The following is a 21729-nucleotide window of genomic DNA, read 5'->3' as shown; positions in this document are numbered from 1 at the left end:
TAAAAAAGCGAAACTTTGGGTTATTTGGCCCCTTTTTCATCTCTTGCCTTTTTACGATAAACCTTCAAAATGAAAAACATGTGGCCTGATCAAATGGCTCTTTCCCTAAAGTAAGTGTTTATAACTCCTGTCAGCGGTTTACTGAAGGTTCCATTTAATTTTAACTTATTCTTTTTAAGCTAATACAAAGAGTCATCAGCATCCCAAGTCAATATTTAACAAATGAGCAGTTCTAACTAAACTCATTGATTAGATTTGTTTTGACTTGGTTATAGCCTCAAAAAATCTGTACATGGTCTGAGAAAATTCCAAGCACGTTCCAAAAGAAAATTAGATTTTTCCTGTGCAAAGGCCTCCAGAGGCCATCTCCAAATGATGGCATGTACTATCAACAATATTAGAGCTGTATCCTATTTCAGCTGAGACATGACACACGCCCTCAATCACCGACCTTGTTAAACACTTGTATGCACTTTCTGGGTCGGTCTCGACCTCACCTCATGGGGGTCTATTTACTGAAACTACACTGTGGTTGAAACAGATGCTCAGTCCCAACTACTTCTCGGGTCAGAGCCCAAGTTATTCCAGGTGCTTTTAGCACTAACCTACCTGTCAGTCTTATCAGAGCATGTCCAGTATGCTCAAAAGCCCTTTATTGACCTTGTCCAGTTCACAAGCAGGTCTACTCAGGTGGGTGGTTCCAAAAATGTTTAACAGCACCTTTAATGCATTACCTGTGATGGTCTGCAAACATTTTCCCAAAATGGGCTTGTTTGAAGTCAGTAGTGCATTTTTTCCCTCACAGAAATTCACACGCAGGCCTTTAAAAAGCAGATTTTTTCAGAGGTAAAGGGATGTTTCACAGACCGTGTAGTGATTGAGGTAAACGGATACCCCATTGGGATGGGCTCTCCTCTTGATGAGCATTTGCAATGCATCAATTTTGAGCCACTGAGAAGAGTGGCACCCATCTATTTACTGATTGCTGTAATAGCAAGATATGGGTATTGTTTTCAGGTCTCCTCTCTTCAGTTCGCTGTACCCAGTACAATAGTTTGAGCCAAGTACTTTCAAATGGGGAGCTTAGTTTGGTTCAAATTGTTCTGCTCAGGCGGTACAAGTTCTTTTTTGTTTCTTTCCCACTCCACCCGAATCTGGAATCACTGTCAGATGTTAGATGCTTGCATGTCAAAGAATGAAAAGTATAGGCCTACCTATAGTCAGGCCCTCAGATTGTGCATAAAAGGGCTCTTCAAGCCCCTTTCAGATTTTGTTTAAGCTTTGTGGTTTGAATCCCAGATGACAATAATTAGGGCACTTTTCAACATTTATCAACCTTAGATAAGCATTGTCATAGCTGAAATGTGTGTTGCCTGATAGTGCCATGTAGTTGGGATTTATTCAACCAGAACTAGGAGCAGATAGCAGCTTTCTAAGCTTAAGCAAAGAAAGAGCTGGTGATTCTTAAAGAACTTTTGAAGATAGAGGTCTGTGATGTGAAATAGCTCTCACTGGAGAGATGAAATGCAGCAAGCACTAACAAATGTGAGCATTTAACACAGTGGTGCCTCGGGCGCCATAGCAGGGTCATGAACATTTACAGTAGATGAATTAGCCACATGCAGCAGTGTCAGAGAGTCTAAGCAAAGCTGTAGACTAGACACAGGTGATACTGTACATGGACGACTGGAAAGACTGAGTTTATTTGGAGTAGTTTGTTGCAGTTGTCAGATAATGGTAGCTGTGACATTCAGTGATACTGCAATGGGGAGTAGACACTGAACAACCAGACCTGATTCCGATGATAAGTTGCTGACAGTCATCTCTGTAGTTGGCTCGGTTCGGACTGTATTGTCCCATATAGTGGTTATCGAATTTGAAGGTTTGCGGTTGATTTGAAGTGCTTCACAAAACCTGGGATTGCTGACTTACAGAGGAAGCTTTTGTATTTATGACTATTGCCAAAATAAATCCCTTGGTAACAGAAATGCAGCTAGTTGATCTTTCCTACTGCATTTACTCTCAATATAACAAAAATGGATTGGATTTTAGTTTCAGAGAATAGATATTTCCTAATTGAAATGAGCCATGAATTTCTAGAGGCAGACAGATTGAAGTTTCTAATGTTGCACTTATGTCTGTTGCTCTTCAGTCTGGTCCAAGCTATGACTTCACTTTACTTCAAACCTTACACTGTTGTAGTAGAACCTTATGGATAGGCACATACTCTTCCAGAAATAGGTGTTTGCATATTATCTGCTCTACAGTGCTCTCACATAACATGCTTTCTGTCTCGTAGGTTCTCGTGAATGACTTCTTCCTGGTTGCTTGCCTAGAGGACTTTATTGAGAACGCCCGGCTCTTCATCTTTGAGACCTTCTGCAGAATCCACCAGTGCATTAGCATCAGGTTTGACATTCTATACGTTACCAACAGAATGAAACTGTTTGCAAATTGTGAGCTTTTTATTTGTACTGCTGTATGGGGGACACACATATTTGAAGAGAATTCAAACATCGCTGAAGACTACCGAGAAGTACTGTTTGCTATCACTAGACTTTGTAAGCACTAAGCAGTCAGCAAGCAGGAAGTAAGAAAATCAGCTTTGTGATTAGTGGAATTTCCCTCATAGATAAGTGTTTATTGGCCCATCCACACACAGCCATGCTGACCCCACACATCTTGGGGATTAAGTATTATGCGGTTTAACTGCTTCCAGGTCTCCACAGGTTTCTGTGCTTGCTAGGCTTATAAGACCACCTGTTTGAGGCCAATTCACAGACAGTTTTCTTCCAGGAAGAGGTCAGGGTTTAGGCGGCTTTTGGCATTCCCTACTGCTCCAGTGCACAGAAACATTTCAGCTCTTATTCACTGGGTAAATGGAGGTCAGGGGTTCTGTACATTTCAATTGACTGCAAGTTTTAAATTCAGTTTAGTTACATTAAAATAAAATTGACCTTGGACGCGTACCCAAAACCAAGAAATTTAGTAAATGCTAATTATAGTGAGCATTAGAAGAGAGAAAAAAAGATGAAAGTCATTGTCTGCAATTAAGAGAGATTATAGGATTTGGCTGCCTGTTTACATCAATTTTAGAGAGTGACCAAGATAAAGACAGAGCATTTCACTCTTCTTAGCCAGTAATCCTCATCTTTGTAAGGATATCTAAGCTCTGGTGGTGAGCTGTGCATACGTTATTTTATTGTTTGTCCTGTTTCTGACTAATTAACAGTACAGATTTCATACTGCTTTCACAAGGCAGTAATACTGGCTACCAGACATATTGAGAATGCTAAAGATTTGAGGAAGGTGCATGAACACATCATGCTCAGTGAAAGAGGGAATGAATTACTTCTGTTGACACGAAAATGATTGCATTGACTGTTATACAGAGCCGTGGAGGTCTGTAGTCAAGGTTGAATCATGGAACATGATCAGGCCCTGTCGAAATCTCCAATTGCAGATTGTCTGGAATTGATTAGGAGTCCTGGTTCTTTTTGGCAGACTTACTGCAATTGGATCCATTTACTTGTTAAGGACCACAAAGGTTAGTGGTAACACTGAAAGAGGAAGTCGAATGGTGATTTTCCTACTTTTCACCTTTTTTCAGTGTCCTAAGCTTGCTGTTTGTTGAGGTCCCTGAAGCAGGAATACAAATCAGAGGCAGTTTTAGGGATTTCCGTGTTTATTTTTGGTGATGTTATGACGATGGACAGATCATGTTTATTTCTGACAGACACCCAAATTCCAAGTCATTAGTCCTCTACCCAGAAGCCCTCTGCACCCAAGCGTGTGTTCAAATGAATTTGATGGCTGTTTTTAATGAGGACATTTTTACAGCTGTTGGCCATGATGGTTTCACAGATATTTAGCTCGAATTCTGCCCACAGCTTAGGACACTAAAGTAGACCAGAAGTTGGCGTAGTTCAGTTATTTTATGCAATAAAGGCTTATGTAAAACCTACTGTAGGCAGTGAAAATGTGATTCAGCCAGCACTCGTAATTGCCTACACACACATCCTTTTGTCTAGACTTTTCAGTGTCCTGAGTGTGTGTTTCCAATTTAGGTTTGTTTTTTTTTATTTGATTTACGGGCTTTATTTCCTTAGTCCTTCCTTGAATGTTTCAGTGGCAAGGCCCTGCTTTGACCTCAAATGCACACTTGTCCTTTGACATTGTGAGTAAATGAGACGTGATCATTTGGGCACTCTTTACCCCCTCATCACAAGATTATATTTGTACACAACAGCTCACTGGTAGTTGGAAGGAGTGTCTTATGTATTTGGATGTAACACTGAAGATCTTTCCACCTCACAATTGAGTCATTAAAAAGACCACACAATCATTTCGGTTTCCCCGAAGAATCTATTTTACCCCAAACCGAAAGCAAGGTTGCTCCAAATGGCTCGGAGTCTCCCAAATGCTATCATATGTTAGTGTTTAACAATGCATTCATTTTAGGCCAGCCATGTTAAGAATGGGGTTACTTTGGAGGAGAATAACCCATCCTCCTCTCTCCCCTAACCGAGTTAGACCCCAGTGCCTGACCTCTCTCTTCAAGTGTGAGGTTGGTATTGAGACTCACAGGAGTCCCTTAGCCTGAAGTCGAAAGCTCAGGAGCCAGAGTGAGTACGGGGTCGAAATGAAAGTGATCCCTCTCCCCCAAGGAACAGGATCACGGTTGTGTAAAACAAAACCAGTCATGGAGGCTGTCTGCTTGGCTTAAGGGCCAAAGGATGTCAATAGTGTAGGTTTTTTAAGTCTGACCCATTCCTGCTTCCTCTCACATCTCCCTCCTTTTCTCTCTTTTTTTTCTTCATTTACTTCTCTCTGAGGTCTAAGTAGAGCTAGCTGTTGAAGAACTCTCTCAGAGACAATAAGATAAAGTAACCCTCCTCTGATATACAAATGTGCTTCCTGGGAGGAAAACATTGCCAGACTTTATTTTATAAATTAGATTAGAGGACTTCGACTGGTACAGGCCAAGGCCCTGGGCCTTTTTGGGGCACTCTGTGTTCTTGTGTAATGCTGCACAGAGCACGCTGTTAGGGGTTAGGGGTTAGCTCAAGTCCCCGGCGCGGAAACCAGATCATGTTTGTTTTGATCACCATATCTGACCTGGACTTGACTGACATGTGCCCCCACTTTACTGAATTGTCAAACAAAACACCCACAGTACCCCTGTGCAGCAATCATTTAATCGCTGGGTAAAATTGGAACCAATAACAAATTTTGTTCAAATTTGCCTGAGATTACTGGATTGCTAGGTAGATAAGAGAAGGGCATTTCCCAATGTCCGTAAATATGATGGAGTGCAGTACGTAGTTAACTGTTGAATTTTAGGCACTTCAGATGTTTAGATTTTTATCCCTTGTGTAGCTAGATCAGCCATTCAGACACGAGATTAGTCTCACACTTAGTCTGTAGCTTGAAAATAGCCCAAAACGTGAGTTTTCTTTTTCTATCTTCAGCTACAAGCAGAACAAGGAATACACTGAGCCCTGATCTCAGCATGATGAATGCAGTCACTTTTTAATTGAAATAAAGTCATACTAATCCTTTTTATTAATTATGCTATCAGTATGAGCTACAACGACTTATCAATGCATCATTTCTCTTTACATTAGCAACATTTTGGCTTGCAGACTAAACTCCTTGATGTTAATAGTGTCACTCTGCCATAACCGACATGTGTTATCCATCACAACCTGAACTTGCGTCATTACACAGCCAACACTTTTCCAAACTTGTTAGGTTCCCAATAATGATCCATAGGAGCAATTTTGTTGTCAGGCATCATTTTCCACAGGTTTTGATGAGCTTAAGTGTAATCAGCTGTCCAGCAGAGCTAATGTTACTAGGTTTGTTGGTGTGAATGACAGGTTCATCAGTCTCACTGTATCCTTTTCACTCCTATGAGCTGCTGGGATACTCATTAATCTACTCAACAGATTTTTCTGTCATTTTATCCACCTTCTTTATCACTTCACTGTGGTCAAAGTGTTGAAAGATGCGCACTGTCACTTGGAGACCAAACCCTATTTACTTCATTATGCTGACGTAATGGTTTTTATTTGTTGTTTATGCCCTTAATGCCCCATCCAGACACTGACATCATTTCATTCCCCTTCTTTATGTGGTTTTGCCAACATTTTACCAACATTCATGGGTTAGAAAGTGGTAGTCTTTTTTTTTTTCTTTTTTGTTGTTTGTGAGACAGACATATCACAAATCCCAAATAAGATTACTTCTCACTCAAAGAATGTCTTAAATAAGCCTCTGAGGGCAACTTTTGAAATTGGTAATGGTGGTGGGATCTATTTGCAGAGCCATGGTGTGAGAAGCGGTGTGGTCTGGGCAGATCCTAACTTACTCACCGAAGGAGTCTCACAAAACGTGATTAATGGATCAGGAAGTGATAATTAGGGAAGTAAATTGTTTTTATATAGGCCATATAACCTCATTTTGTGCAAACACGGAGACTAAACACAATGACAAATTTGTCTTTCTACAGTATTTTGGTGCTGCTGAAGTTTTTCAGTGGTCTTGCTTTGGACAGGGGAGGTGGGTTGCTGGAGTAATTGTGAGCAGTGCACAAACTAGTTGAGGATATTTATTGGGGCCCTGATATGAAATGTGGTAGGCGTGGAGGGTGGTGTGGGTCAGACAAGAGGAAGGGGGCAGGAAATGTCGGGGGAAGGGGGTCTGGATGGGGGTATCGAGGGGGTCTAGTTATTTTGAAAGCCACAAGGGAAGCCAGCTGCTGTGGGGGAAAGCTGTGGATCAAAGAATGCCAGCCACCCTCATACCTCCCCTCCCTCTGCTGTGACACATCCATGTCTAGCTGTTTCAAAGAACAGCCAAGCCTCCAACCTGGCTTTTATTTTGGGGGACAGTCACTTGTTGGAACAGTGTGTCATGAGAAGCTGTAGCAGCCAGGTGGAGAGAGTGTGTGTCCTAGAAACAGAGGTACAAAAAAATGAAAGGATAAGAAACCACAAAAGCTCACAACATGGGGTAGTGCCCACACTTCTAATTGAGTTATTCATACAAGTCTGTAAATCACGCTCCCATTAGTAGAGTACCAATAGAAGTGTTTTTCTGGTGTGCTTTGTGTTATACACTTTATGCCTGAAGCACAGTATGTTGGCCATTTATTAACGTTGTCAAATGGGAATAGAAGCTAGTCATTTGGCACCTAATGTGCCATAGTGTAGTATTAACTAATAGTTATTTGCTGCTGTTACATATTTCATGCATGAATCAGTACAGCACTGACAGCAGCTCAGTTTAATTGATACCACTGTTTGCAAAGGCTTATCTTACCTAGGGATTTGTAACAACTGCAGAGAATGTATATGATTTTAAAAGTCCTGTGCAGATTACACACTCGCACATTGTGGTAAAGAAAGAGGTGCTCTGATAAAACTAATGATGTTAATGTCAGGTGTAGTCAGTTAAATAGGGATCCAGCTACCAATAGTTCTTACTGTCTATTAATCTGTTGATTATTTTCTCGATTAATCAACAAGTTGTTCAGTCTGTAAAATGTAAGAAAATGGTGAAACGTGTTTTCTAAAGCCCAAGAAGACGTTGTCAAATGTATCGTTTTGGCCACAGAGATATTCAATTTCCTGTCATGGAACGAAAAGAAACCAAATAATCCTCAAATTTAAGAAGCTCGAATCAAAAAATTGTGACTTTTATCTTTATCAAGTTACTTAAACCAATAGATCACTTTTTTAAAATACTTGATTATTTTAATAGTTGACAGTTAATCAGTGCAATTTTCATGTGTTTGTCTAGACCACCCTAGTTTCTCTGAGGCTCTACTAGGTCAGAGCAGTGCTCCAAGTTAATGTCAGCATGCTAAACTGCTTCTAGTGACAGTTGTAACATGTTGTTGTTTAGCAGGTATAAGGTTTACCATGTTTGCCATCTTAGTTTAATATACTCATTTAAAATGTTGCTAATTAGTACACATGCACTACAGTTGAACAACAGCTGAGGCTGATGGGATTTTCCTTCATTTTGCAGGTGTGATCATAAACCAAAATGTTGGTCAAATTAAGATTCTAACCTGATGACTCACCAAAGACACATCCTCTGGCAACTATGAATGTCTGTGCTACATTTAAAACCAAACCATATCTACCTGTTTCTCTGTTTCCTCTACAGCATGCTGGCAGACAAGCTGAACATGACGCCTGAGGAAGCTGAGAGATGGATCGTCAACCTTATCCGCAACGCCAGGCTGGATGCCAAGATAGACTCCAAACTGGTGAGACCTCATGTCTTCCTCCTCAGCCAGTCACCTCAGTCCTTCACTAATGAATCAGATCCTTTCACACAGATTTTCGTAAATTGACGCCTGTTTTCATCCTCCTGTTGTTTGACCTCAGGAGCTGTTTTAATCCAAAGGGGCACTATAATGACATTGTAACGGCAATATTTGAGCTTTGTAACATTCCCTTTGTGAAGCTCCATGTTAAACCTGCTTGTTCTGGCATACACATCAGTGTACAGTTCTCTGTAATCAGCAAATCATAGCCCAGTCCCCCACAATGACATAGAATTATCTAGATGTTCCTACAGTAGAAATGAATAGGACCTGTGCGACTTCTGGTTGGTGTTTGTAGAGTGCTGTGTCTGCATGGCCAAATGTGATTGGCTTGCGATGAATATTGTGAATTTGTTATCCATTTCTGTCCACATTTCTAGGGCCACGTGGTCATGGGAAACAATGCCATATCACCTTACCAGCAGGTGATTGAGAAGACCAAGAGCCTCTCGTTCCGCAGCCAAATGCTGGCCATGAACATTGAGAAAAAGCAGGCCCACAGCACCAGAAATGAGGTGAATAATGCACATACTGTACATTGAAAATGCACACAAACCTCCACTCCCTGCTACTCCTTGCCGTAGGACAAGCATAACTCCCACAGCCGATCAGATTGAAGGTCAGCGTGAACTCGGGGCAGTTCAAAGCGCTTCAAATGATCAGCTCAGAAGAACAAGGCTAAAGAATGTTGATGAACAACCATCAACAAAAGCTCTCTTTACACGAAATAAGCCAGTAAGAGCAAGTTTAACAGAGCTAATGCTTTCATCCCTCCATTGCTCTTCAAAGGCCTAATGACAAGGTAGATTCCAAACAACCATAAAACGAGGCCTGAGCTCAGTGACTCAGCTCAGCAACGTAAATAAGGTGGACCCTCACACTGGCTTTTGGTGAACATTACTCAAAGCCTGGAGTTCCCTGCACTTAGAACCTGCTGCAGATGTCTGGCTCAGGGTCCAGTCATCCCATTTAAGTCTGTTTTTGATGTTGACCCTGTGCATTGTCGTGGTATGTAGGCTGTTCAAATACTACAGCTACACAGAATGTTACAGTAATGCACGCACTCAGAACTGGAGCTGTTGATTCATACAGCTCTTCACTCCTTCGAGACTTGATGTCTGTCAAAGTTGACTGATGGGTTGGATTTCTTGACAATTCCAAGGCCACTGAGTTACTACTTGTTAAATGTTCACTTTTGAACTGTGCAGCTCTTGAGTATCTTTTGATGCGCTCAATTACCCTCCTCCCTATTGTTTGAATATCTGCAGCAGGAGTGCTGCCATAACCTTGTCCTGTAAAAAAACAAAAACAGAAAAGCAAAGGCCCTCCTCATTAAGGAATTTTTGTAATTAGACAAAAGAGGCTGCAAACAACTCACAGAGCACCATTACATCCTGCTGTCCTCAAGGCTACAAATCACTTACATATAGAGAACATTTACTGCCTACCATCTGGGCAGGCTGCTTAGGGTCCCTGTCAGCTCCCACAGCCACCCAGCGCTCACCAGCAGAACACACACATTACACTCCCGACAAGGAAAACGTCAGCATTTAACTGCTTGCACATGCAGGCTACTTTTTCACATTTCCCACAATCAACAAGAAAATTTTGTTTTGGTCACTCCCAGTGATCTACCAACGGTCTGATCTGATGTTTTCTTGATGCTTTTCTTGCAGACTCCAAACTGGGCAGGTCAGGAAGGTGGATTTTAGCGACACCATGAAGACGGATCCATCTTTCTCAGTGTGTTGCTTTTTTTTTTTCCCACACTTGTCTCTCAAGGAGCAAAGTGCTGCTTTGCACTTGGTTCAAGTCATCACCAATTCAATAAAAGTGACCAACAAAGCCATTTTCACCCATGATTGCCTTATTTCTGGACATTACAAACGGCGGTTGAGGTTTGAGTGGTCAGACTTTTTTGTATCGGTAATAGTTGATGAAGTTTTAATGTGCGCATTGAGTCACTGAGTGGGACGGTTAAGACTGCTGCGTGTGATGCGGCTCATGTGTGTGCAGTAATGATGAATGGCTGTTTAGTCTGTTGGTTTTATGGCGTTTTAGTGGTTCGCTTCACCGTGGCAGGCAGTCTTGGTGAGTGGGACGTCAGCTGAAGGGGGCAAACAGAGGTGATGTACAGTTACCAGTGGTCACACTCTCTGCCAGTCATCCTGCCCATCTGAGGACACGAGGGAGCCATAAAGAACCATTAGCCAGACGGACACAATCTTTTTAATGTCCCACCCCACCCCCGCTTTTCTCTGCTTTCGACCTTCTCATAACTCAGTCCTTTGACGCTCCCTCCCTCCTCCTTTATTGCAGTTGCTCACAAACAGGCTTTCATTCCTTCATATGCCTCTACTTTTCTCCTTACATGCGATGTAGCTGCTTAAACAAGGATTTTATGTAAAATACACCTGCTTTATTTGGTTTAATCAAAGGACTGGAAAGTGCAAAGAGTGTTGCATCACGCGTACGTGTGCTTCACCCACGAGGTGTTTTCCTTCTCTTTATTTTTTCCATAATGCGTCACAGACCAGCTCGGTTGATAAACATAAGTGCACTGTGTACAATAGAGGTGAAATATGAAAACCTGCTTTTCCAGTGGGTTTTCAGTAAGTATACAGTATATCCCAATTTATTTATTCAATATACTTTTTAAATAGACCAAGCAACTAGAAGGTATTGTGGCATAGTGACCAGAGAAAATGTACAAAACTGTAGCTTTAAATGTGTAAAGGAGGACTGCTACTCCTCTGCACTGCTCCCTGTCTGTCAGTCCTGATTTACATGCAGGTAATTTGATTTATTTGGTTATTAAGTATGTCATTTAACATCATTTTTTCCCCATTTATTTAGTTTTTAATTTTAAATCATCATTTCTGGCTGTAAACTGTAGGTTGTAACAATACGTTTGAATGGCAGTAAGTTTGTCTGCTTTGGATATTCAGGAATAAAGCAATCCTTAGATTTATTAAAACTTTAATGTTAAGATTAAAAACAGCAATCAACAGTTTCTGGATTGATAAGCACTCTTGCAAATTTCCGTTCAAACACCTAAATTCTGATTGGTGCACCAAAATACATGACATCACACTCTGTCCAGCACAGGTGAAAACAAATAAATCTCAAGTGAAACACCCCAAACAGTTCAACCTCAGGCAGAACGTTGAGTCTTCATGAAGGACCTGTGGTTTATATCAGCAGCTGGCGGTGGAAATGGGTTCTGAGAGACTTTAAAGATGCATGTACCTTTTCTGTATTTCACATCTTCTGCTGATCTTGAGCCCCGACAGGCTGCTTCGTTTTTATGGATGTTTTGACACCTTTTTAGGCTTCGGCGTCTGTTCTCTGTAAAGAAGCGGAAAACGATCGTGCTCCATATTCAAAAGCCAGATTTGGGATATGTTTTGATGAGTAGATTTATCGGTGAGGTTCAGAGTTCAATCTTGATCTTGGATTCAGCAGTGAAAGAAAACAGTCTCACCTAAAGGTCCATTTTAATAGCTCTCCTGGAGCGTTTGATCATAAGGGATCTTCGTCAGCGGATGAATTGTAGATGTTCAAATTCACATTGTTTCATTTTTTAATTAAAGCTGGAGACCAGTTTTTAAATGGACCCCGAGGGAAGATAAGTTTGTCAGCTATATTTATGGTGCCTATAAAACGGTGTTTGTACACGTGTGGACTGTAATGTTTCAGCTTTGTTTGTGAATGTCATGTTGGATTATTTCTGGATATTGAAGTCTCCCTCTTTCCATTTCGAGCCACAAGCACGGAAAGTTGCTAAATGAGACTTGAACTTTCTCAGCTTGCCTCATTCTCAGCGTTGACATTTCAGAGATTCTGACTTTTTCAGATGACCACTGTGGAGTGGCTTTTTTTGTGTGTAGTTTTGTTTTTTCCTTTTCTAACCAAGTAAACTGTGACAAAAGCCACGATGAAGACCATGCAGCCCGGATCTCTGATGAGCAGGGTGTTCAGCAGCTCCCCTCATTGCTGTTATGGCACTGAGGGCTCTGAGCCAGACCATCCAAATGCTGACGTCACCTCCACTTTTGTGCACTGCAACGAGCGGGAGGGAGGGATGGAGAGAATAAAGTGATTGGTTTACCGGCCCCCTTCTCCATGACACATCATGAAAATAAAAGTGCCTGAGGCCAAAATTATCACATTCACCTTAACCGTGCACTTTCAGATGTTGTTTTAGAGAGGAATCCAAACCAGCAGCACTGCCTGTGGCTAACAACCCTCCTGACCACAATGTCTCTCACTGCTCGCTGGATAAATAAATAAACAAAGTCAGGACAAAGGTCACTTTATAGTTTTTTTTTTTTAAACACAGGTTTTCCCCTCATATTTTTTCAGTTCCGGTGACGAAATGGAATCTTGTACTTTAGTGTGTTTGAGTGTGTGTATTTTACTGCCTGACACTTTGTCACAAGGTTTTTGTGAAAAGCAGCATGTAAATCAAATATTGTAATGCTGAGATTGGAGGTATTTGTGGTCTCAGTGAGGGCAAATACAGTTAAAGGATTAAAAAAACAACACACTTTTACTCAGAAAAGTCCATTTAACTATCTATCTACGCCACCAGTCAAAAGTTTGGACACATCTTTTCATTCAATGGTTTTTAATTAATTTTTACATTGTAAATTAATACTGAAGACATCAAAACTATAAAAGAATACACATGGAATTATGTTGTAAACAAAAAAGTGTTTATCTTCAGTATTAATCTACAACGTACAAAATAATAAAATAAAAACATCTATCTATCTATCTATCTTCACCTCACACTTAAAATCACTGACGTGGACAACTCTCACATGAAAATCATTTCCTGAAATAAATAAAAGATTAAGTGCCACACCTAGTGGCTAAAGGGGGTAGAGCATTTACAACTCACTCCATGAGAAGGTGATAAAATATTACCAGAAAACGCCCCTAAACAGACGTCCGCCACTTTTACGCACATTTACGCACCGCTTCTCTCCGACTCCTTCCTCCTCTCGTCACCAACTTTCAAACCTCTGCCGTCACGTTTCATCCCTGATTCGTAATCATCTGCAGAGTTGACGAGCAGCCAGAGTTTGAATGTCACAGAGGAGTGGAGCAGTGCCAGCTCTCCGTGTCTCTCCTCGCAAGGTAAGATGGTTGTGACTGAAGGAGACGCTGACCAGCTCGGATGTCTCCCTGGATGAGGTCACATAGGTCACAGCGAGTGGAAAAGCCCAGAAATTATCGAATGATTTATTCATGTTCCACAATTACAGCCTCTCCAGCGATTATCATTAATTTCGGAGAGGGGGAGGGAGTTTGGAGGGGGCAATAAAAGAGGCGTGACAAGATGGTTGACTTACGAACCCCATGCCATTACGCACATTAACAGATAATTGCTTTTTTTGGAGGAGGGAGGAACCTCTAATTATTCAGTAGGGTTATAGTTAGTGGAAGAAACCGCTAGGTTGTAGCAATTTGCAATTCATTAAAAAAAATCCCTGGTTAAGAGAGGTCGCTTAACTTTCAGTTGAAACTAACTTTTTGACATGCATAAGGGAAGAAATGGTGCCACTACGCTAAGAATTTCCAAAGATTTTGGATTCCAACTCGCGAATTTAAAGAAAACTCACAGTTCCCCACATGACAAGCTGCACATTCCGTATGTCTTCAATAAAAGAGATACATTACATAAACTTTCTGAATAATGTTCCACCTTTTTATGCTCACTAGGACCCAGAGGCGATCTCGTACCGGCCAGTGTGGGTGAGTGCGCGCCGGGGTGGAGGGATGGTGGTGGTGGGACTACGCGAAATGTCATCTTAAATACGAAGAAGCGCAAAACTAGAAACGTCCACACGTGACAGTGACACGGCGCTATATGAGCAAAACGGCAGCAAGCATCAGGACCAGTTGGGAGTCAGTCGCAGCTCAACCTCAGCAGCGCGCAAAACGCAGACTCACTCACTCACTCACCGGCTCTCATTTTCCGCTTCATAGCGAGCAACACATGTGAGTTTGTTTCTGCTGCCTTACAGGACAGGACAAGCTTGAGTGAGGAAACGCAGGTAAACGGAATCCAAGCTTCTCTCCTTTTTTTTTTTAACTGAGAGGAGGAAAGGAAATCCCCCCTCCCCTTCACCGCTGCCACCTTTTTTCCTCCTCCTCGGACCTCTGTTCTCTTCTGGAGACACAAGTTTCTCACACAGAGAGGGATGCTGCATGTTGCCGCGCCGCGCTTGCACACAGAGGGAACCTAAAAAAAGTGGACCGGAGCGGAATTACACTTAATTTTATGAAAGGTATAGTTACAACATCACGTAACCTCACGGAGCGTACTGGCGACTATTACGCACGGTTGCGCTCAATTTTAGTTTTTTTATTTTTGGAAAAGGGGGGCGTTTGAGCAGTAGCCTTTGTATCTGCGATTGTTCCAACACTAACACATAGAAGAGCTATTAAATTTTTTTTTCTTTCAATCCTCTTCTATCAACCCCACGCCATCATTTGTATAGGAAGGTGTTGATTTCGTTACTCTTATCACAGTAACCTCCTTTGTCATTCTCCCCGCAGCGCACCAAAACGGACACTTTTAGTGACTGGAGGATCAGCGCGCTCCATAAAATGATCCCAGTCGGCGACGTGATACCATGTCGCATCTCGTCTGATGTTTGACACATTTGAGGATCGACTAAAGAAACTGGAGGAGGACATTACAAAGTCAGAGAATTCATCCCAAGCCCAACTGGCACCGTTTTTACTGGACTCCGAACAACAGACCGCCGTCCAGATGCAGTTTCGACTCTTCTCCTTTGCCCTGATCGTATTGAACTGTATGGAGTACAGCAACTGTCAGGCGCCGTCGCACCGCTGGAGGAGAAACAAAAGAGGTAACGCGGGGTTATATATCCCACAGGTCTTAGAGCAGCATTCAGGCAGTGACTTTAACAGATTGTTAAAGAGTTTGCGCGTGTGTCAATCTTAAACAAGGTGGCTCACACATTCTGTCAAACTCCCTCCTTCTTGTATATGTACATTATCTGTAAGTGAGAGCACAGTGCGCACAATGCTGGCACAATGTGGATCTTATTTGAACCTCGCAGGTGAGAACTCTCGATTCCACACAGAGACCAAGAACATTGCAGAAAGAAAAAAATGTTATCTAATCTACAAATCAGTCTCTCAGCATCCGATATATCTTATTAACCTCTTGAAAGAAGATTTTCCACATTATATAACGATTTCCGAGCCGGTATGCAGTGCGTAAAATGTGCGCAAAAATTGGCCGAGCGTGTCCATCCAAAATTAGTATTGAAAGATGTTGCGTCAGGTAATTGGCTAATCGCATTTAAAGCACGCTGTCAGACGGGCTATTAACGCCACTTCCCGGTGTTATGGCCCCAACAATAGACACCCTATATTATTTAGATGTGAAACTGAAAAAAAAAAAAAACTGCTGGTGCGAGTAGGTCTATAGAGAACGGTTTCTTATAGGAGGCAAGGGGGAGTTATTTAATGAATAGATACGGAATTCCCATCCCTAGACTTATGAATTGCACATCTCCACTCCAGCCCCCTAAGCTGGTTTTAATTGATCTCATAACCACTTTGAACAGTTGGTAGGAAACCCGCATAACAATCGCTCAGCGGAGGCGCAGGGGTTGAGGAGGGGATCATCCCCCTTTGTAAATACTACTCTATTCTCTGAATGAATGAGGAGACAGTCGGATTAGGAAAGTGGCCCCCGCGGAGCCCTCCTCAGACCTGTGACATAACACATCGCCAAGATCCTCACTGGTGACCATGAGAAGAGATTTGGTCAGATTTGCGCACATGGATCGTGCCGCGCTAACGTACCGCACCGAGAAGTAGTACAGTAGAAAACACTGATTTCAAGTCAAGAGAGAGAGGGGGTCTTGTAAATTGTAAGGCAATCACAGATTTAATCATATGCACTGCGTGCCAGGGGGAACCTCCACACTCTGCAAGCCCTCCACTGCCCATCTGCAAATAATCAGGCAATCACTGCGGGGTACTGGCACACACACGTTTTTCAGCTCCCTCTGTGTGTTTCTTTCTCTGTGCACTGTGTGATCTTAGATAGCAAGCAGGGGATAGAATGATGCCATTTTATTAATGGGATCAATGTTTTATTATTAGAGAACTGTTCAAAGCCGCAGGGTTATATTGGATGGTCAAGCAGCAAATCCGGTCTGCACATTTGTCTTTTTTGTCTCTTAATCTGTGTGTCTGTTTGTGTTTGAGCCAGAGAGAAGGAAGAGGCGGGTGGGGGTGGTGGTGGTTTAACCAGTAGGGGTGAGATCAAGGGGTTAACTTACACATTTGACCTCAAGAACTGCTTTAGGCTGAGCATTATAAAGCTACACATTGTTACCATCAGCTCTCAGAGCGGATGTTACACTTGTCAAACTAATCCCATGCAAATATGTACTGCTTTTTTTTTTTTTCTTTACAGTAATGGTGAAAGTGTATGCGCGTGTGTGTTTGGGCATTTGAAGGTGGAGGTGGAGGTGGTGGTGGGGGGGAACAGCACTTTGGGCCAAGAGTGCCATTCTAGCAAGCAAATGGCAGCCATCCAAGTTTTCGGTATTTGCTTCCTTCCTTTATTTATCACGGTTATATTGAAAGAAGCATGTGTAAGAGATCATTGTCCAATAGACCCAGAAATGCTTGAATATTTTTCTAGCCCTCAAGGTTCCTGTGACAGCTTTATATACAGCCTGTCTGGCATGCACGGGGAGCTATCCAAACCGTTCAGGAGTGTTGAGACCCAGACACGATTGAAACTCAATTTGGCCACACGCCGCTCCCCAGGCGTGACTGCTTTTATGCGTAACGAAACACATCCTGCATAATTTAACGAAATGTCTTTTTCATTTTATCACGTGTGAAAAGTCAAGTTTCGTCAGTGATGCAGTGTGGCCGAACGACTGCGTGAGGTGTAAAGGATGGAGATGCCATCATAATTAGGAGATGGCGAGGCGTAAAACAACCATCCAACCGTGCAGACTCCAGCACAGTGGAGATTGGGGTCTGTGTGTGGTTTCTGGGCTGATCTTGTCTTGCTCACACACTGCATGGCACAACCCAGCTTTGCATTTGGCTGTGGCAATCGTACGTATACACTTTTTTAAAATGTAAAACAGATGACAAAACATATTAAATTTACACCTCCTTACCCCCTATCCTGCCCACTAGAAACAGGAAAACGATGCCAATGAGCCCTGCTATGATATCATAGCTAGACACATGGGTATTACTTTTCATTTTTATTCTCTGGCTAATGATGCCACCTGCTGACTACATAAAATCAGGCTGGAGTGAGAGTGCTGCCTGAAGGAACCGAGATGCACAGTGGGGCCCTAAGCCGTTTAAATAGGTAATGAATAGGTAATAGCAGTCGAAAGTGGTGAAAACTTGACATGTGATACTGTTAACCCTTCCACATCTCCCCTGAAATCCCAAATTTGAATTCCCAGCAGGCCGCAGCATGTTTCAGATCATATTTAGCTGTGTAATCTGTTACTCAACTGCATTCCCACGTTTTTGAAGGACAAAAGTGATTAGATGAAACCAGTGCACGATGGCAGGGCGGGTGGAGTGAAGTCAGAGATGCATGACATTTTATAGTAATGGTGACAGTCAGCAACAAGGGTGTGTGTGGTTGTGATTTTGAAGCCAAAACTCCACAGAAAATAGTATTTATGGCTACATATGCTCTTCTTTTAACAAAGAATTATGTAAAGAGCATGCAAAAACTTGATACCCACAGGTATTTGACTTTTCTAAACTGACTCTATGGTTTTAATTTGACAAGAAATTCTTTTAAAATCTAATATTTTTTGCTGTGTAGATTTAAAAAGTATATCATGTTTGGATGCAGTCAAGATACTGATAGTGCTCTCTTTTTCTAAACCCTGAAAGTCAGGCCTCTGTGTGCTGAAAGCTCGCACAGAGTCCCAGGTTTGTGGGTGTAAGTGTTAATGTTGGAACGCTGTACTTCAGGGCAATATAATACGTTGATTAAGTGCCTAAGGGGGATGAGAGAGAACGCTCCAAGAAGCTGCTTTTAAACCAGTCTTGCCACTCTTGCCTTTGGAAAAAGTGGAAAAAAGCCCTGTGGATGGTACGTCTGTGAACAAGACCTTCTCACATGATGCCACTCTGATCCAGGTGATGCTAAACCTGCGTCCCGACTCTTTCTTCTCATTCCATGCTGCTCACAAAAAGTGTGTTTATTGTGTTGCAATGAGCACCAGATTGTCCCCTTACGGAAATGCTGAAAGGCCATCTGATCTGATCTTGACTGGAACTGCAGCCGCCCTCCCTCCCTCCCTCCCTCCCTCCCTCCCTCCCTCCCTCTCACTGTCCTCGGAGGTTGTGCTGCTTGAGGAGAGGAGGGGGCTTTTTAGGGGGATGAGGAAGGCATATTTAAGCAGATCAGCTGGAAACGGCTGAATGTGAACAGCATCACCTGAGAGGGATTACAGCGAGCTGAGTCTTGACCTGAGCCCGAGCTCCGGCGTCAAGGAACAAGAGCTCTGTCTTTTCTCTCCCAGGCCCCATCAGCCAAGCTTCGATAAGTGTAAATCTGAATGTGTGCACTCGAGTGTGTGTGTGAGAGAGAAACTGAGTACAGGGAGATACGTGGACACCCTGCAGGTGCATGTCCCCGATGGTCAGGACATCACAACAACGCACACACTCCCTTCACCTTCACCCCTCCGAACTTCTCAACCAATCGTGGTCTGTCTCGGGGATTATCGTGGCCATTAAGGACAATGATTCGCTTATGCGCAGTATTGATAAATCACATTAGCCTGACCCAGCCTCCGAACTCTGTGGAAAGACTAGCTCCTTGTTTGACCTGCATGTCGATCCTGGCCTGTAGTGCAGCTCCTGCTCCGAGTCACAGCGGTATCAGGTGAAGCCGGTGAAAGGCTCCTCAGTGCGTCGCGCCATGCTACACTGACGAAAAAACCCCAGCAAGAGGAAAAAACATGCAGTGGCATGAACTTTTCTTCTGGAAAGAAAGACACAGAGGGAGATTCTTTCGGGGCACCATGTGACAAAGTGGGACAATCTGTTTCACTTTTTCATTGTTTTCCTTCAGACAAAACTGAAAAATTCAATTAATCCTAATGAATGCAACAGCTGGGCAGTTTTTTTTTTTTAACCCCACTTTCTATGTAGGAGGAGACAGATGTGGGAGAGATATTCTATCAACTTCTTGAGCGTTGCAAGATAACCGTTTCGCTCACGAAACAGTTTTTGTAATACTTCCGCACATCTATCATTGTGGAGGGAGAAAACACTCATTGTGCGCAGATTTGGTCTTTGATCTTCTCCCTCTTTCACTGAGTGGGGTAATAAACGAGGGGATCTTCTCTTCCACCCTCAGTCATTGTCATCAGCAGATCCCATGTGCTGGCCAAGCTAAATGCCAAACAGATGTTTTTATTTTAGGCTACACTTTACCACACTGTAAAAGTTCATTTTTTCGGAAATGTGAAATAAAATGAACTTATTATAAAATCTTATTATACGCTCCATATTTCCTCCTGCTGATTGGAAACTCCTGAGCGGCACACAAAAACGTCAGTGTCCCTCCAGAGTGTGAGGGCGATTTTGCAACCCTCACCTATGCCCATTCCCTCCGTTCTGCACTCCCCCGCAGCAATTACACCTTAATACGTTTCCTTATAAAGCTACTAAATATGACCAGCCAATTTGGTCCGATTCTCTCAAGTTTATTGGGCCATAAAGATTCTAATGTTGGGAATCATTTCTAAGTGCCACACATAAAACAACAACACAAAAGGAGCATTTTTTGAAAAAATGACTCATTCAAGGGCTTCACAGGTAGGAGAGCTGCCCAGAGCCGGAGATGTAGCCCCTCAGGCTTACACCGAAATGCACTTCCAGACTGCTTACCTCTTACATTACTAATACACACCTCTAAAAGTATTCAATGAAGAGCTGTTTAGAGGTAATGACGTGAACACAATATACCCCGCGCACAATTAATAGGCAAATGGTTTTCTTAAGGATTTATTTTATTGTAAAACAAACACAATGCTCTCAGTCCATCCAAAATGTTATTGAATCTCAAACCTGAATATTTAACAAAGGAAACAGGAGTTTTGTCTCTCTCAGGGGTGTAATAGTGCAGAATTATTAGGCAGTCAGTCTGACTCACCGGATGTAGACTGTGGGGATAATTCTGCCATTTCCACCACATTTCATGCTACTGTTTTCAAAATCCCATTTTCTACAGGAACCAACAACAACAACCTCCTAATTAGCACTCTACACATTGAACACGGCAAGTTTTGCAAAAAATCTGGCTCGTGCAATAAGGCAGGCCTGCTCAGTTAATTTGACGAATTAGTCATTTTAATGAGCCTTCCTGTGTGGAAATCTTCAACCAAAAAAGTTTCCCCAACACTGTTTTGTAGAAGCACCATCACCGCATCATGTGCCTACTGCTGCCGAAGACAACTGCAATTGGTCCAAAGTAATGGAAATGAGCCAAAGAGTTCTTTCTTTTCCCTGTAGCAGAATGACAATGAGAGTAGTCAGACTGTTCTCTAGCATTAACATAGCACTGTGGAGATAGATCTGGCTATGTGAGTTTATTCATTTTCCCACACTGTAAATATCATGTTTGAGAAGGGCCCACAAGTTCTCAATAGGATTTAAGCCAAGGAAGGGAGTCATATTATTTAGTCATTTCTGAGGCCTTTGTTGGTTAGTCTTTAGTGGAGCATTGCCCTGCATGAAACTCACACATTAGCACATTACATGTCAAATGTTTCAACAAGCAAAGGACTCAGAGAGCGCAGTACTCTGCCAAAGCTGCTCAGTCTTTGCATCATTTCTGACGGATGAAATCTTTAATAAAAAATGGCGTCGCGCTGAGTACAGGCGTGTGTTATGCATGTGTGCATAATGTGCAGATACCGAATGGCGGAAATCAATGGGACTCAGAAACACCCCCACAATTTAATCAATTGTTCCTTGTATCATTTCCGATGGATAAGTCCCGATAAGTTTCCAGCAGCCGATTTGTAGTAGGATCACAATCATGTGATCATCAGCAGGCAGCTGACGTAGTGTTCACTTGTTGTCATAGTTACAATGATGCTGTGCTGCTATCTGGCAATGATACAGAAATGTTCAACAAATCCATGGATCCAGACTATAAGCCGCATCACTGCCAAAATCTAATCAGTTGGTCCTTGTGTCATTTCTGACCTTCGATGAAAATTTCATCGAAATCCGTTTGTCCATTTTTGAGTAATGTTGTTAACAGCAAACAAACAGACGGACAAACATATGCCGATCGTCACATACCTCCACTGTTCCTT

At 42.4% G+C, this 21729-nt stretch overlaps 2 protein-coding genes across 2 annotated transcripts in view; both read left to right on the top strand.

Annotated features, from left to right (window-relative positions):
- Positions 1–10190, top strand: part of eif3ea (eukaryotic translation initiation factor 3, subunit E, a) — a 29058-nt gene extending 18868 nt beyond the window's left edge. The window contains exons 10-13 of the mRNA XM_023264539.3: positions 2300–2409; positions 8179–8281; positions 8722–8856; positions 10018–10190. Coding sequence (XP_023120307.1) covers positions 2300–2409; positions 8179–8281; positions 8722–8856; positions 10018–10053 — 384 coding nt within the window. The 3' untranslated portion in view covers positions 10054–10190. The remainder of the gene's footprint in view (positions 1–2299; positions 2410–8178; positions 8282–8721; positions 8857–10017) is intronic.
- A 3937-nt stretch (positions 10191–14127) lies between these two features.
- rspo2 (R-spondin 2) overlaps positions 14128–21729 on the top strand; it is a 58470-nt gene continuing 50868 nt past the window's right edge. The window contains exons 1-2 of the mRNA XM_023264700.3: positions 14128–14640; positions 14912–15228. Of these exons, the coding sequence (XP_023120468.1) occupies positions 15006–15228 (223 nt within the window). The 5' untranslated portion in view covers positions 14128–14640; positions 14912–15005. The remainder of the gene's footprint in view (positions 14641–14911; positions 15229–21729) is intronic.

Source organism: Amphiprion ocellaris, chromosome 9 (assembly GCF_022539595.1).
Source record: "Amphiprion ocellaris isolate individual 3 ecotype Okinawa chromosome 9, ASM2253959v1, whole genome shotgun sequence".
In the NCBI taxonomy this organism is placed as follows: domain Eukaryota; kingdom Metazoa; phylum Chordata; class Actinopteri; family Pomacentridae; genus Amphiprion; species Amphiprion ocellaris.
Note: the sequence above shows the minus strand (reverse complement) of the source record. Positions and strands in the feature narration are given on the sequence as shown.